This window comes from Prunus mume, linkage group LG8, assembly GCF_029339155.1.
Source record: "Prunus mume cultivar Tortuosa linkage group LG8, ASM2933915v1, whole genome shotgun sequence".
In the NCBI taxonomy this organism is placed as follows: Eukaryota; Viridiplantae; Streptophyta; class Magnoliopsida; order Rosales; family Rosaceae; genus Prunus; species Prunus mume.
Window position 1 is genome coordinate 18,636,662 of NC_142705.1, and position 17,051 is coordinate 18,653,712.

Sequence of the window (17,051 nt, forward strand, 5' to 3'; positions counted from 1 at the left end):
CAGTTTAGCAGCAATTACAGGCCACTTTCGATTGAGAAGCTGTCCAATGGGAAGCATCGGTTGTGTGTTTGTTGGCAGCTTCCTTGCCCTTGGAAAGTTCGGGCATATAAAGTTGGATTACATGAGTTTAAGGTTGTTAAATACGATCCACTTCATGAATGTGATCTAAGGTATGTCAGTAGTCATCATCCTCAAGCTACGACTGAATTGCTGTCGATTTGTGTTAAGTGGAGATTTCGGATTCGCGCGACATTTATACAGCAGCTGATATCAAGAAAGATGTGAAACAAAATTTTGGTGTGAGCATAAGCTACTCTATAGTGTGGAGAAGCTGAGAGTTAGCTTTCAAAAGAATTAGAAGGTCTGCAGAAGAGTCGTATTCCCTTCTCCCTTCCTATTGTTATGAATTGGAGCGTACAAATCCGAAACTTTGACATACATTGAGACTGATGCAGCTGATCACTTCTTATATTTTTTTATGGCAATTGGTGCATGCATACGAGGATTTAAGTTGTCAATGCGGCCCGTGATTGCTGTTGATGCTGCCCATTTGAAGTGCAAGTATAAAGGTGTTTTGTTTGTTGCGACCGCATTTGATAGAAATCGGAACATATATCCTGTTGCATTTGGGATTGGAGATTTGGAGACGGATGCAGCTTGGGAGTGGTTTTTGAGAAAACTACATTGTGCAATTGGTGATTGCTCGAATCTCGTTGTCATATCAGATCGCAAGGTTAGCATACAAAATGGGTTGCGTAGAGTTTTTCTTGGGGCGAGCCATGGTATTTGCTTTTATCACTTGAAAGGCAATATTAAAGCCTCATTTAAGTTGAAGCAGCGGGATCCGATATTGGGGTATTTTGTAAAGGCAGCTAAGTCTTATCGTCTAGCGGAGTTCAATCGTCACTTTTCCAGGATAAACAATGACCGAGTGCGAACTTATTTACTACATGCAGGCGTCCAGAAGTGGTCTCGGGCCCATTGTGATGGACGACGATATAATGTGATGACAACGAATATTGTGGAGTCCATTAATTCAGTTCTTCGGTTTTCAAGGATGCTTCCGGTGCTACACTTGATTGACGAAATTACAAATCTACTTCTCTGTTGGTTTAGGCAACGTCGAGAGTTAGCAATGAAATCTCATTCTACGTTGTGCCCTGATTTAGGGGAAAAAAAGTTAAGGAAGAGGTTAGACGCTGCGTCAAGGATGAATGTGGTCAAAATCAATGATGTCGAGTTTAATGTTCTGGATGGTGATTTGAACGGTCTGGTGCACTTGCAAAACCGTAGTTGTACATGCAGGAAGTTTGACTTGGAGCAACTCCCGTGCAAGCACGCTATTGCTGTATGTCGGCACTTGAAATTGAACCCCTACTCCTTTGCCTCTTCTTATTATACACGAGCTACATGGGCAGCTGCATATGCTGAATCTATTTATCCTGTACCACCTGAAGGCACATGGGTTATTCCCGAAAATTTGAAGAAGGTCAAAATCCTCCCTCCTCTTTGTAAGGTTATGCCTGGCCGTCGCAAAACGCAAAGAATAGCTTCTAAAGGAGAGGAGTCCCGTCAAAAAAAATGCTCAAGGTGTGGTGTGAAGGGCCACTACCGAAGTACATGCAAACAATCTGTCCCTCTCACCAACAAGCAGCACGTTGCGTAGATGTTACACTTGTTTAGTTTCTACCTCTGTTTTGTTCAACTACGAAGTTGATGAATAGCTTCGGTGATGTTGCAGGGATGGAAGTCGGTCCACTCAACGGTCATGTGAAGCATATGGAACAAGGTAACAAGTCGTTTGCAATGAGAGCCTGTTATTAGTAGAAATTGGTGAACATACAGTGCCATCACCACAGTGAAACCAGCTGTAAATTAACAATGTTCCACTGGCCCATGTGTGTTTCAAATTAGCATTTCTGTTCGTTTGTTATGTACCTTTGATTTGAAAATTGAATTGAATTTGATTTGGTGTTCTCTATTGTGATTGTAGTGAAATTCACATAAATTGCTTTCCTTTCCTAGACAACGTCATGTATTCCTGTCTGTATATTCACACTAGCGTCATGCTGTTGTCCCTTTGTTGCGTCCAAAATGAAAGGGCCTAGAAGGCTAACTACAATTGCATCTCGTACATAAAACTCCTTCAAATGCAAAGCTTACGCAATTACTGTGATACTGGTAGTACTTCATGATTGCTCATTGTTCTCATCGCCATAGAACAGAATATATAGAATTTTTGGGAAAGTATACATGCAGCTACACATGGTCAACAAATCGCGATATTATCTATAATATCGCGATCTATGCTGATGTGAACTTTAAATAAAAAGCATTATTCACTTGAAGTCACACACACAGAGGATTCCCCCCTTCTAGGTTCTGAGCTACTTAACCACAACGGCAGTCATCGCTTTTTGATTACTGACTATGGACTCTGGTATTTATAAGTGTTCAAACTTGTTTTGCAAAATAAAAATTATTTACTTAGTGTTCTATATTGTTGCTCAAATATTTCATTACTTGATGTCATTCAGTTGTCCTATTTAATCCATTTCATGTTCTTGCATCTTTAATTCGAAGGTTCATTATAAGTACTGAAATTACTATGCCTTCAAATTGTTGCTTGTTTACTTAAATGAACACCCGCCTTTTTTTTATTTCGTATTTAATTCTTCCTTTCATAACTGTATTTTTTTTCCACGTAAAAATTTGCATGTATGTATACTGTCTGTGGTTTGTATGGCATCGATATCTTTCCGATCTTTCCATGGATATTTCCGTGCTTCAGAACCACCAAACTTTCCTAAACCCGCCATCGTTACAACCTTTGCTACAGTACCTATTTACCATTACTCAAATAGAGAAGCTATATTTTATTGTGCCAGTCAATAAAGCATCAATAAAAGCACAATATACCTACCCTACGATCACAATATCAAACAATACAATAGCACTACAAAAGCAATAAAACAACAATATAAGTACTCTACGATTCCAATATGAGACGATAATATACCAATACATGAACAATATAAGTACTTTATGCTTCCAATATAAGGGCAATAAACTTACAATAAGCACACATACAGTACACAACACTTTACATTTATACAAACTTAGTAATTTGACACTAAACCGTGAGAATAAGAGGACGGCGTAAACAAGGCACCACATTCATACAAAATTCATTTCGTGTCCACAAAATGCTTTGAACCCGTACTTACCCTGACCCAGCTACACAGACCCTACCAAAATCCAAATGGTTACAGGTCCATCATTAGATCCATGTCCTTGTTCTTCTTCCTCGTTGCATGCACAAGGCTATGATCAGCCATTCCTTGGCCACAGCTATTCAGCACCTGCAAGACACCAGCAACATCTATTTGGCTCCAATTGTAGTATGGTGAGATGACGGAAGCATAATCTCGGAACATCTCGAACCCATTGTTAAAAGATTCAACCATTTCATGGTTACATTCTTCAGATTCAGTGAATTTTTGCACAGCATCTTTCTTTGTTTCTTCCAATTTGACCTTCAACCCCTCTAACTTTGCCCTTCGACTTTTGGCTTTCATTGTTTGCTTCACTTCTCTAGCATATGCTTTGTTCAGCTTGTTCGTCAAGTTTCCCATCACCTGGCCATGAATATCACATTTCGTTTCCCACCAATCCGTAGCCGCACACAAATATTGGAGTTCCTGCTTCACTTCAGCAATTTTGTCTAGTGGATCATTGTTGTCAGCCTCACTTCCAGATGACGTGGGATCGTTATTTGGAGTGTCAGGTGGAGATGGGAAAGGAACATGCCATGGCTGGTCTCAGTGCTTGCCATGGTCGTTTGGAGGGATTACGTCTGACATATTCAACTATGGATGGCGAAATTGCACACATGCACCGTGCAAAACACTTAACATTAGCTTCAGTCTGCAATTTTTTTTCTTCGTAACCAACAATAGGGTGAGCTTTAGTATAGCTTTGCTCTCTGCTATATACGGAGTACTATGTTTGATATGGAATTCAATGAGTACGTTCAACCCTCTTATATAGAGGAAGTTGTGTGTTTTATATTTATTTCAAATTGGTCATTACGGGTCAGTCTGCACCCTGTCCTCTTTGTAATTAATGAGAGCATTGTAAGATGCCCATTACAGCCTTACCAAATACGAATAAAGGTATGTCAACGGTGGAATAATTGGCCGTACAAATATACACACCTAAACAACTGTGAATACACAATAAACACAACCTTACTAAAATACTGTATACTATCTTACTATTCAAGGTCCTGACATAGTAATACTACAAAGGACGACCAAGTTCCCTAATTATCAATTTACGAAATATACACAAATGTTTATAAATTTTTCAGTATTCCCTACAAATGACGAGACTATATTTTGTCCATATGAGAAAATTAAATTACACGAAAACAGTCTTATACAGTCCCGACCCACATTTCAAGGGGAAGTTAACGTCAAGTGGGCGGAATACACATGAACTTTTTTGCAAATATCAAAATTCAGAATTCGGATTTTACCGATATATTAAAAAATGGAACTCATCTACATCAGTTATTTGGAAGACAGCAACAAAGAAATTCGAAACACATATACTTTCATGGTCCTTTTTTGTAAACCTCTGCATTTGTACTTTGTCAAATGACCGTACTCATAAATTTGGGATATTTTGTACTTTTGGGACATTTGTACTTTTGGTACACGAGGGAAATTGGTCAAAGAGGACAAAACGAATAATTTGCAAATACAACAAAGGTCCCATACAACAAACACCAACCAATAACCTAATTACACAAACCCCAAGTGTAACGTGTTGGCCAACAATTGGAGCCAACCACTCCCGCCAAAAATTGGAGCCAAAACTCCATAATAACTCCCTTGATTCTTGTTGTCATTTACTCCTGCTCATTATTACCTCCCACCATTTAATTGTAACCCAGCTGCATCCACCCAACATTTCCATCACATTTACTCTGTCAAACCCCCCTTGCTTGCGCAACAATTTCACCCACATCATAATTACTTCCAGTTTGGGCAAGCTAATGCCCACACCAACCCGCAGTAAATACCCAACACCCATGGACCGAAACCCCACACCAAACCCAACCCTTGCCATTCTTGAAGGAGGACAATGACACACCGCCAAATCAAGAAGACAAGACTGGGTCCATGGACTGCAGCAATGTCGAGCCAATACCATGTTCTGGAAAAATCTCCATGCAGACATAGTGTTAAAAATTAAAGAGGGCCAAGCTAGGTGGGGTATCATAAAAAACCGCACAATTCGGGCGCGTTATGAAGCCCGGATGCATCTCCTACATATAAAGGCTGTCGAGCTAAAATTGAAAATGCCCCATGCTGCAGTTCTTGTATTCAAGAAATCGTGAAATGGCTCAGCTGAAGCAAAAACAACTGCAATCTGGTTTCGAACTATTTAGGAAGTTTGCAAAAATTGTGGATGCAGAAGGAAAGTGGGACATCACTGTGGGAGGGGTCATGAATTTAATGGGTCACGGTCGCCGCATTTGAAGGGTATGCAACTCGAAATGTGTCCATAGACAAAAGATATGACTTCTAATATGACCATGTCAACGGTTTAGGACAAACTTTGTACAGTGGAATGGAAGTATGACTTGGCCTCTTTTTGTATTATGTGCGGATGAAAATCCTGTTTATGTATTTTTTTTGTATTAGGTAAGTTTGAGGGGGCCTCTTGTTTTGATATGTATAATGTAATCTTCAGGTGCCATCTTTGTTAACATTGTATTAAGTAAGTTTGTGGTCACCTTTTGTGTTTTGTTTTTGTAATATTTTGTTTTATGTAAGTTCACACTGGGATGTTATTTTATTTTGTATTCTGCCCATTTGAGGAGGCCTTTGTATTCTGATTGTTCCTGTTGCCTTCTTTGTATCAAGTATGCTGGAAGTTTTAAAACAGCAGTTGATGTAATTTGGATGCATTCATTTCAGATCCGAAACCTTCCACATAGTTCAACTTTGTACACTTGTCAAATGACATTGCAAAACCAATACGGAAGACAGTATAAAACAAACAATATAGAATTGCAGTACCAACCGAAAATAATGCACAGGTTACATTGCAATGCCAATATACGTGCAATATCATGCATTAGAAAACCAATAAAGAGCCTTACAAACCCAATAGAGGGGCAATAGTAAACCAATATAGTTGCACCAAAACACCAATACGTCAGTAATAAACCAATATACAGGCAACGAATATTTAACATGTACTGTATTACCAAGTGTATACCATGCCGTATGTGGATTCCAAAATAAGGGTACGAATAACATTCCAATTGGATTAGGCCCTCAGTGTTGCCTATGGTAAAGTTTGATATGTTGTATAAAAACCACCCCATAAACTCCAAGTTTCATGTTCGTGCGCTCACACGGTTTTATTATCCAAATTTTGCACATGCAAGTGAAACCCATTGACTACAAGATGAGCCTCTTGACCTCTCCAAATAGCGCACAAGTTGAACAAAAATTCATACAGAGAAAACAAGGAGATGAGTAAAATGAGCCTCCGTAGCGGTGCAGATGAGTCAGTGAGGTCTCCATGCCACTCTCAACAGTCGCCTTCAAGGTATCGGTGGGAAATGGAAGACGCGAGTTCAGTATGTTCACGGGTGTACATCAGAGCGTTGTCAAAACGCATACATCCTGGACGGTTTCTCATCTTGGAAGGAGGTTTCAAGTATGTGCAAGGGTAAGTTTATTTCTCTGTAAGTTTGACCTAAATTTTGGCATTTTCGGGGATTCCAATTGTGATGTTGCGCCTTTTTGTAACGGAAATATTGTTTCGTTTATGCAGAGGAATGGATGTACATTTTGGGAATAGGTGACCCAGAGATGTGTGACAGATCGAAGCACATAATTTCAGGCTTGCTTAGGAAAATAAACCGCTTGGAAGAAGAAAGAAATGCTGGAAAAGGGAAGATGAAAAACCCATGGTTTTGGGTCTCTGTTTTCATGTTTGGAATGGTCATTTATTTGTTGTGTTCCAAATGTAATAGGAGGTTTGTTCATCTATAGTTGGCAGGTTAAAGGTGGTTAGGTTATGGATGTAATGGAAGAGGTTTGATGAATATGGTGTTAATACTTTGTTCTAGACTATAATTCAGCATTTTAGTGGACGCCATACTCATACTAATGCTAGAATACATGATCAACTGAGTAATCTGAGATGTTCTAAGCTGTCTGATTTTAGATGGTATACAGATATTTTAATTTGTAGAGTCATGATTCGTGAAGATAGTAATCAACCGTTTTGGAAACAAAAATTCATTACCGCGCTTCCAAACTTATTCGGCCATAAAAGAAGAACTGAGTTCAGCAATGAGAAAGGTGAAATTGATTGGAATCATTTAACCTATGGAAATATAATTAGTACAATTAACCAAGTTGGTATGAAAATGTGGGTACCTATGAAAATTGGTCGACAAATACAATGTAAGCACAAATCTGCTAAATATGAGTTAGGAAACTTCTGTCAACAATATGGTCTTACGTAAGTACCTCCGTCTAGGAAAAATAAGTCCACTTACCCGAGTCACATTAGGAAAAGTCGTCAGTACTCGCGAAGAAAACAAGCCTTTGAACGGAATAAAGATAAAGTAATATTGGGATTACCCTTTATAGGTTTAGTATATCCGCTCTAGGTTGAACATAATGGTGTTAGTTCTATTTATGTAGGAGAAACACTCAAATTTGATTTTTTGAACTAAGCTTGAGTTACCTAACTTCAGAATCCTTGGAAAAAATATAGTTGCAAAAACAGTTAGTATAATTCAAAACAAAGATCGATAGTTGAAATCTCTTCAAGAAGAAGTTAAGTTTAAAATAATATACATTCGAACATTTGAAGAACAAATAAGTCTGATATTTGTTGTGATCTTCCTAATGCTTTTTGGCATAGTCATTTCTCTATAGTCTACATTGATGCTGTTGTTATCTTCTTTGAGTCCATGGAACATCACTGGAAATATTTGCATAAGTTGCTTCAAATAGTTAGCCAAAATGGTGTAGTTGTCTCTGCTAAGAAAATGAAGTTGTTTGAAACCAATGTTAGATTTCTTGGTTTTAACATAAGCCACTCCCAAATTCATCAAATTGACAGAGTCATCCAATTTGCTGACAAATTCCCTGATCAAATCATTGATCAAATGTCCTAATCAAATCTTATAATACTTTGTAATTGCCCCAGCCGAGGGTTAGGGATATTGTTTCGGCTAACGAACCCAAACATTTCCGTCCAGATTGGATGAAAATAATTAATATACGAAAGTAAGTATTACACCGAACCACATAAAACAAAACGGCTACAATGTGGGTGCCCCACAAAAAATTGATATTGTTACAACTTTGGCCAAATGAAGGATATTTTGTTATATGCATGTACAAAACATGTCAAGTACAAAAGGACAATAACCGCATTGTCAGAAAGGAAACGTGAGTACAACCCTTCTATTATGGAATACAAGTACTGGCGAATTACGTTACAGAAATGAACACCCTGCAACATACTACAAAATCACCACCCTTTATCGCCATCTGTACACAAAGTCAAAAATGGTGCCATGTAAGGCAAAACATCACATTCATTTTCAGGATTGACAAAACGACCAAACAGCCTGCAACTTCTGTGACATACATGTACAGAATCTGTGATGTGAATATGAGTATGAACCTGGAAGGACCACCTGCATAAGAAGGCCAAATGTGCCGAGAGTTAGCATTCATAGAAAGGGAAACTTGAACGTCTTGATAATTGGAGCAATTTTAATAAGTAATTCTTTTAACCTTTCATAAACAACATGATACAAGTTTTGGATGATACACAGTCGGAGTTCAGAACATATGCCATACTTAAATCAGATGCCAGTTGCAAAACATGTACATTACCATCTACGGTGTTGAAATCCCCAATACCCTAAACTTTGATTAACAACAGTAGGCATTCGTATTCATAAAACTTGGAAAAGTTGCCAACATACTGTAAGTTGTCTGAAATCAAGACTGAAAGCACAACTCTGTACGTACGACATAATTCAAAGTAGGTAAAGAACTAGGCAATTCAAGGCAGTCCTTAACAGTGAATTGATATGAGGTCAGATATGGACTTTTACCTCATACATAGGCCTCTCCCCTGAGAGCCTCGATTGCAAGCTTCAATCGGTAGTAGCCAAACTTGGATGGGTCAATGGTATTAAAAGGAATGCCAGCACTGAGATACTCAATAAATTTGACGGTCATAATGCCACACGAGTCTGTCCACCCGAGAAGTATAGAAGTTAGAAGTGCACATACTGACAACATGCACAAAGTGCTTTAAATGAACACAGCTTACCCATCACTTTGCTGAGGAACATCGGAAATTCTGCAAAGTGTGAATGGGTTAAACGTTGACATGTCAATCCCCTTTCTCTTCACCGCTTCAACCTCCGATTTCTCATAAAACCTCATGTCATACAACACCTTTGCAAGCGTCTGGATAATAGGCTCCATATGTCGGACAAGCATTGTGTTGGAGGTAAAAACAGTATATCGAGTCATAGACGGTGGCGGTATGTACGACAAAGTCAATTTCTACTGACCACCCAATGGGATTGTCGAACATTATACGGGAGATAGACCTTGCGCACTTTCGTCCATGCTTGCGCATAACCATGTTGCCATGACCCGCAGACAAAGTGGTGTATATTTCTGAGGTAGTTAGGGAGTGTCAACAGTCGTTGAAGCAAGTTGTTTCCTCGTAACTCGTTTCGCAATTGGCGGTGTAAATGGCTGTAAAAATTGCTGCAAACAATTGTGAAAGACACGTTACATGAACAGGATCCAATGCACCAAACACAGCCAACAACATTACTCCTACCAATGCAACAAATTCAATGACACATAATATGAATACAATAATACCTGCAGACAAAACTCGGCAGTTGTCCACTTCGTTCCAAATACTTGAGGATGAGAGAGTTGTCTTTTGCGTATTAGAAACATGGCCATGTCAAGGTGCTGACATTTCACAACACAACAACGACCTCAATATTAAAAAAAAAATGGACACATACTCAAAGTGATCAATTAAGAAATTTATCGAAATAAAGCACGGTTCAAAATTATTACCCTCGAGCTCATCCATGCAGTTTCATCTACAAGTGTGTAAAAAAAATCTGCCCCAACTTCAAATGGTTCGAGCTCCAGCTCCGCACTACAAAAAAATAAACTTGCAAAGGTAAATTCAACCAAAAAAAAAACTAATGGACACCTTGCATAATATAACAATGAGACACACACGAACAATTAGCTACGTAGATATTGTTATTGTACATGACTGCATACATCAAAAAACATGTATATTGGTTGTGCCAAGTTACAAATCCTAACCTGATGTCACTTTTCCAAGCCTTGCAAACTTGTATCATAGCCTTCACATCGTCCATGGCCATGGGTTGTGTTGGATCAAAACGGGCCTCAGGTGTCTGTGCATGAAAACCAGTAGTCGGCCTCTTTTTCTGGAGGATCGGTGAATGGACTCAACAATGTTTTAAGCCGCTTGATCTGCATCCTTTGCCTTCTGCATCTGGTTTCTGAACCGTGGCATTAGCCTCCTTGTCTCCTTTATCACCAACTAGATTTATACTAGTTTCCATGGGAGGCCTCGCCTTGCGTCCCACCCCCTAATTTCTTTCTTATTCCAATCCTCTAACAAATTTAACATTGTTTTACAAATAACTCTGTACCCTTCCCTATCTTCAGGACTAGGAAGGAGGGGATCTTCAAGACTAGGAACATTCACATCTTCAGGAGTAGGAACCTTGTGAGGTTGTTGGTCCACTTGTTTGTCACCAACTGAAGTGTCAATTTCAGCTTCGACTTTCATGGTGGGAAGCCTTCCACAATATCAGCGAGGACTTAGCTTCCCTTTGAGCCCCTTGTATAGGTATGGTGGAAAAGCTTCCACTCCATCGTGAGGACTTAGCTTCCCTTTCCTTCCACTCCACCATAGACTATTGCTTCCATTTCAGCCCGTTCTGTATGCATGCCAGGAAGGCTTCCACTCCATCACCTGCAACTTGTGCGTCCATTTTAGGCCCTGCTGAAGTCAGAGTAGTAAGTTCATTCAAGGGTGACATTTCATTCTGCCCTCCTTCATTCATCTGAGCAGTACACATTTCCTCATGCCCTTCTCCACCATATAATTTTTTTAACTCCTCCATCTCCAATTTAAAATAATGTTCCACTGAAGCAATTGTTAGGGTCAAATCCCGAATAGCCTTTTTATTTCTGTCACACTCCTTCTCATGCTTCAAACAGTTCTTGTCTACAATAGCTTCCAAGTCACGAACTCTGTTCCTAAGGCCCCGATTTGAACTACGTAGCTTTGCCAACTCATCCTTAGTGCTTTCTAATTGATGCTTCAACCTGCCAAAGTCATTAAAAGACCCTTTGCCCTGCATAAAGTTATAATGCAACAGTTAGAAAGCTTACAAAAAATAAGAAAACTATTTCCACTTATTTCGTATCGCATTGTCTACATTTTCACAACATTGGAAAAAGGTCATGCTCACCTTAGAAGAGGAGGGAAGGGTAGTCGTTTCCTCAACATCCGCCTCTTTTTCTTCACTAGAAGTGCTGGTTTTGTCTTCACCCTCATCCCCAAACAATTGAACAATTTCTTCATTGTTCTCATCATCACCCCAACTCCAGTAAGGTTGTTGCTTCTCAATATCAATCGGCCGGAGAAGTTGCACATCAACCTCCATTTGAAACACATCTAATAAATCAGTGAACTTTTTACTTGTTCCTAATCATAACATGAGTAATACAAACTGAACTAACCTCAAAGTTTTCATAAACCTGACTCATAACCTCCCGAAAACGGGCCACCGTGTTGCTTCTCAATGTAATATTCGAGGGATGTGCCTATTGTCTTCATGGACCGTGAAATGCAATGCTTCCAATGCTGGGAAGACTTCAAAAGCCCAAATCTATTGACAACAATCAAACATCAAAATCTGTACATGTATTTAAATGAACTAAAACATTGTTGGATATGTGTTCACCTGAAGAGCGAAGCCAAACCCCCTTATGATGTACTCTCTGGCTCTACTGCATTCCATTCTTGTCTGCGCTCTCTTCTTCCCACGTTTGTTGGGCTTTTTTCTATTTTGGGGCACCTTCACTCGTTGGTAATCAGGAGAAACTACCCTCAAAAGTGAAGCATTTGTCATCGCATATGACACGGCACCCCATGGATACTTGTCAAACTCTTCTAAGTCTTCAACCAACTTCAAATAGCGCATGTCAATAAGCACATGCTTTTCAGTACCCAATAGCACAAAAATGGCAAAATAGACCATTCCAAGCTTTAACGCATCGTCATCATCTGTGCACTCGATGAAGGCAGTGTGTAGGTCCAAAAGGGTGGGAGGTTTATTGCTCTGAAATATTTTCGCTTCAAGGAGCAGTTTTCATTTGTCTCCTTGAATGAAAGGAGCTTTCCGAACCTTAGGCCCGTGATGAGGCAAAAGTGTTGGGCTGTGAATTGTATCAACTTGTTACCCACAATGAATTTTATCCCATTCACCTGTGTAACTGTCTTAGGATCAGCCTTCCTCATCAACAACTCATGGACAACTTGTGAATTCCACTTTAGGTGCTCTATCAGTAATAGATGACCAAAACAACTCCCCTTGAACCTCTGTAACTGCTGCGTATTGAACTTCGCCTTTATTGTTGTAATGGCGGTCCTTGCGTGTGAAAGGGCAAATGGCTTTCCTTCGTACTTCTCATCCTCAGGAATCATAAGCTTTGCTTTACAAGCCATTCTAGAGTTCCCTGCACAACAACATCATACATATGTGTAGGGGGTTTTTTGTTCCAGCTGACGAATGGGCACAGGCTCTTGGGAGAAGGCAACGAGCAAAAATCCCCCAAATGCCTGAGTTCGAAAAACAAGCTCCCAAGAGAGTTTTTAGAAAATCTAATAAGATTTTAAAAGAACACTCTCAGGATCACTTCACTAACACCCAAATAAGCATGAGGATTTCATTAATGGCTTAGCTTGAGGAGCATGTGGCATGGGAGCTAAGCTTTCACAAGTTTAGCAATTTGAGAGAGAGAAGACAGCATGGGTTTCTTACGGAGGAAATATCGGTGCGAGCCCTATCCTAAGAAGAAGAAAGATGAACAGAAGAGAGGCTTGGGTGGCTTGAGAAAATTCCAGATTTGCTTGACAAAGCTTGGTCAAGGTCTGGATCATTGAGTTGTGGATGGATCTTCTGGATAGCAAAAAGTCTCCTTTTATAGGCGTTAGGAGCTCCAATTTCGTCGGTTTTCTTCTTCTTTTTCCTTGGCAGCTCCTACCTAGCTCTATTTTGATGAATTTCCCCACCCAATGAGCATGGGTAAGGAACCCTTTATGGTTCCAATGGTTTGACGCCTGGGCTTTCCCATAGAGGAAAGCGCCACCTGCTTTACTCATGTTCTCTCAAGGCGAGCTTACAGAGGAAAAGGGAGAGATGGAGCCTTTTGTCCGACGGACACTTCCCTCACCCCCATGGATTTCCTCTGGTCTTGCCATGGCTCCATTGTCGAATTCAAGCGGGAATAGGACTTGACGCCAGATTTTTGTAAGTTGTTGGGTTTGGGCTTGTACATATGGTATTGGGTCTTCTGGCTTTGCTGCTTCTAACGTTTGGCAGGCTTTTGTCAAGCTGCTGGAAAGGCTTTCCCTTTAGTTCTATTGATGTGGGCTGGGCTAAATATTTTGGTGGGTTCTTTGGTGTCTTCCTAGAGCATGGGTCAATTTTTCTCCTCGCTCTCATGCTAACCCATATGCTTAGGTTCTAGGAACGGGCTTAAGTTCCAAAGTCCCCAAGTGGCTTTGAAACCTACGTTCCTTGAACCCTCAATGGGCCCCGTGATTGCTTGTCACCTTCCATACCACAACCTTCTCAGTAAGCCCCGGTTGATTTCGTGGCTTGGGCCCACTTAAGCTCGTGACGCAACTTGGTATTAGAATGCGCATAATTTATATGCTCGTGCTTGGGGTTTTATTATGCCATGATAGGCTAGAGTTGGGGCAAGTAGCACCGAATGGGCATGTGAGCATGATTTAGTAATATCGGTATGTCCTTGGCTTCTTCTGCACGTGCTTGTTTAGCATGATTCGTGGCTTGTAGCTTGTGTTGGCGGCTCTTATAAATTTCCTTTTATCCCAATTGAGCTTATTTTGCATCCAATTACCCATATTGGGCTAAGGATTAATTTGGGCTTAGCCCCTTGGATTTTTGGGCCTCAACAATATGGATCATTGGTTACCCATATTTCATACGTACATTACTCAAACTAATACTTTTAAGCCATTTAATATATGTATATACGTATGACAAAACCAGAAATGTTTTGAAGCCTCTTTTCTACTCTCCAACTCTCTCCACACTCTGCTGTTATCTACATTCCCTTCTACAAAATCTATATTCGATTCCATCCAAAAACCAAATACCACCCAAGTGTGAAAACAATTTCATGAACCACGGATCCACTTTATACAAGGTTTTGGCGAAATGGCTACAACAATTACTCCAAATGCATCAATGCCTACTAAAATCTACTCATTACCATAGTCATATACATGTCTACTCATATGCAATACAGTAGCACACATGGAACATCAGTATGTGAGTTATGGACTCTGTGTACAAACTAGACACGTCAAAATATTCTTATGCATATGCTAAACCTAGCTAGATGAACATGAAATTTCTAAACAGATACTAAAGCCCAAAAAAATACCATTTTCAGACATATATGAAAAGCTGCAAGCAAGGAATAACAACAAAATTTAGTGGGTTTTATAGCACAGGGAAAAGAAACATCCCACGCCAACTTACATTAGTATTTCAAATTCACATAATTAACCATTAAGACTGGAAGGGTGCAAACTAAGCTTCTAGGTGCTGAAACAGCAATGATACCAACAAATTTACTTATGCATTATTACTCAACAGCTAATTTAGGGCCTAGTGAGGTAAACCTGTGTTATAATGGAATAGCCATTGCCACCAGAATAAATTCCCACACTAAATATACATCATCAAATGGAACTGAAAACACGCATCACAAACGAACCAATCCCAGATGACAAATACCAACTTGAGGCACTTCATCGTCCACAGAGCAAAATCAATACACCAATACAAGTTTCATCCAAGCATGAAATAATTCACAGTTAAAATACATTATTATTGCAATCTCTGTACTTACTAAACTTCACAACATCAGTCACAGGTTACTGAAATTATCCTTCTCAAATGAAAATGCACAAACTAGTCAATAACAAATACAAAACCAACCTTAGAATCACTCGTTTTGTGCACAGAACCGAATTGGAAATCCCAGCAACACCTACAGAAAATCGCGATTTTTGTCTATGACAAGATTGAGCAGGAGGAGGAAGTATGTGAACAAAGTCTGAATCGAAACCAAGATTTAGGGTTTTTTGAGGCTCTAAAGGAGCAGAGGAGAAGAGAAAGACGTTGATTCAAGACATGAAAAGAGAGGGAACTAAGAAATCGTTTAAGGGAGAGAACATTTAACGAAGAAACCCTCTCTTTCACCGTCAAGAACCGCCCCACCAAACCCTAACATTGACTGCAGAGAGAGAACGAGAGAGTGTTGCTTAGGTTTTGGGGACAGAGGGAGACATAGAGTGGTGGTGGGCTGGAGAGAGAAAGCGCCGACAGAGGAAGAGGCAGTATCACAGTCTTTGAGAAAGACAGAGAAGCCACAAGTGTTAGGTCGCCAATCCATGGCCAATAACTCCCCAATAGATATGTTTTTATATGGAGGGCACTGTGGTCATTTCACGTCTCCAAGTGATTATATTAGAATACAATTTGTAGCCTGATTATTTCAGCACACTATTTCTGAATTGTGATTACACCAGCTTATTTCCCAAATATAACTTGGCACGTGTAGTCCCCTGTTTACCCCTCTTTCTTTTTTTTCTTTTTAATTTTTTTTTAATGTGCAATAAATAAATAAATAAATTATTTTATTTTTTAATGTAATCCCTTGTTTACTCCTCTCTCTCTCTTTTTTTTATTTAATTTTTATTTAATTATTATTTTTTAATGTGAAATAAATAAATAAATAAATAATTTTATTTTTTAATGTAGTCCCCTGTTCCCATATTTTGAACACTAGGTCCTTCTGAAGATGAATTATTACACTAAGCTTCATCTTGCCCAGATATCCTCTGACGGAAATCTTCATGGACATACTGCTCATGGGACATGTTGGCCTGTCTGTGACTCCCATCTTGCGATTGAGGATGCTATTGACGTTGCAGATCTGGTTCTGATTGAGCTCCAACAGAGAGAGATATGAAATCATTTTGAGACTCTGCAACCAATTGGTGAGGCTGCAATATTTGTTGCATTTGCTGAGAAGTTTGAGACAATAAAGAGAAGATATCATGTTGACGGATGGGATATGCGGAGCATTCCTCAAACAATCTTCAACAGTCTTGATGGAATTGGTTATGCATCTCCGATAATCGAAACGGTTCGTAACTTGTTGGTGCATAGCTTCATTATGGTGGTCCATATCACGCTTTGCACTTCTGAGATCGGATGTCATTTGAGGCCTGACCAAAAGCATCATTGTTTAACATCTGATTGCGGTTCTGCTACATTGGCGTTCTTTGGTGAACTAATTCTTTCTTTGTTGTTGAAACTGATTAGGTTATGAGAATGGAGGATATTCCCTCTTGAAGATAGCGGAGTTTGGAAATTTATCTTTTCTAATTGATCAAGTTGTTGAGGCTTCACATGTACACTTCGTCGTGCACGTGCATATTCGATTGATTTTTTTTTTGGACGAAATCTTGTTTCATTTAATAGAAGGTCAAACGTCATATTACATCAAAATGAACTCAAATAATTGAGTTCACACAAAATGCAATGCATACAGACATAGCCCACTACAAATAAAACTAAC

The 17,051-nt window shown here is 39.5% G+C and overlaps 1 protein-coding gene across 1 annotated transcript; it reads left to right on the plus strand.

The window, feature by feature from the left end:
* The first annotated feature begins 517 nt into the window (after positions 1-517).
* LOC148914948 (uncharacterized) lies at positions 518-1,666 on the plus strand. Its single transcript, XM_089043348.1, has one exon. The coding sequence runs from the start codon at positions 518-520 to the stop codon at positions 1,664-1,666; it is 1,149 nt and encodes a 382-aa protein (XP_088899474.1).
* The last annotated feature ends 15,385 nt before the right edge of the window (positions 1,667-17,051 follow it).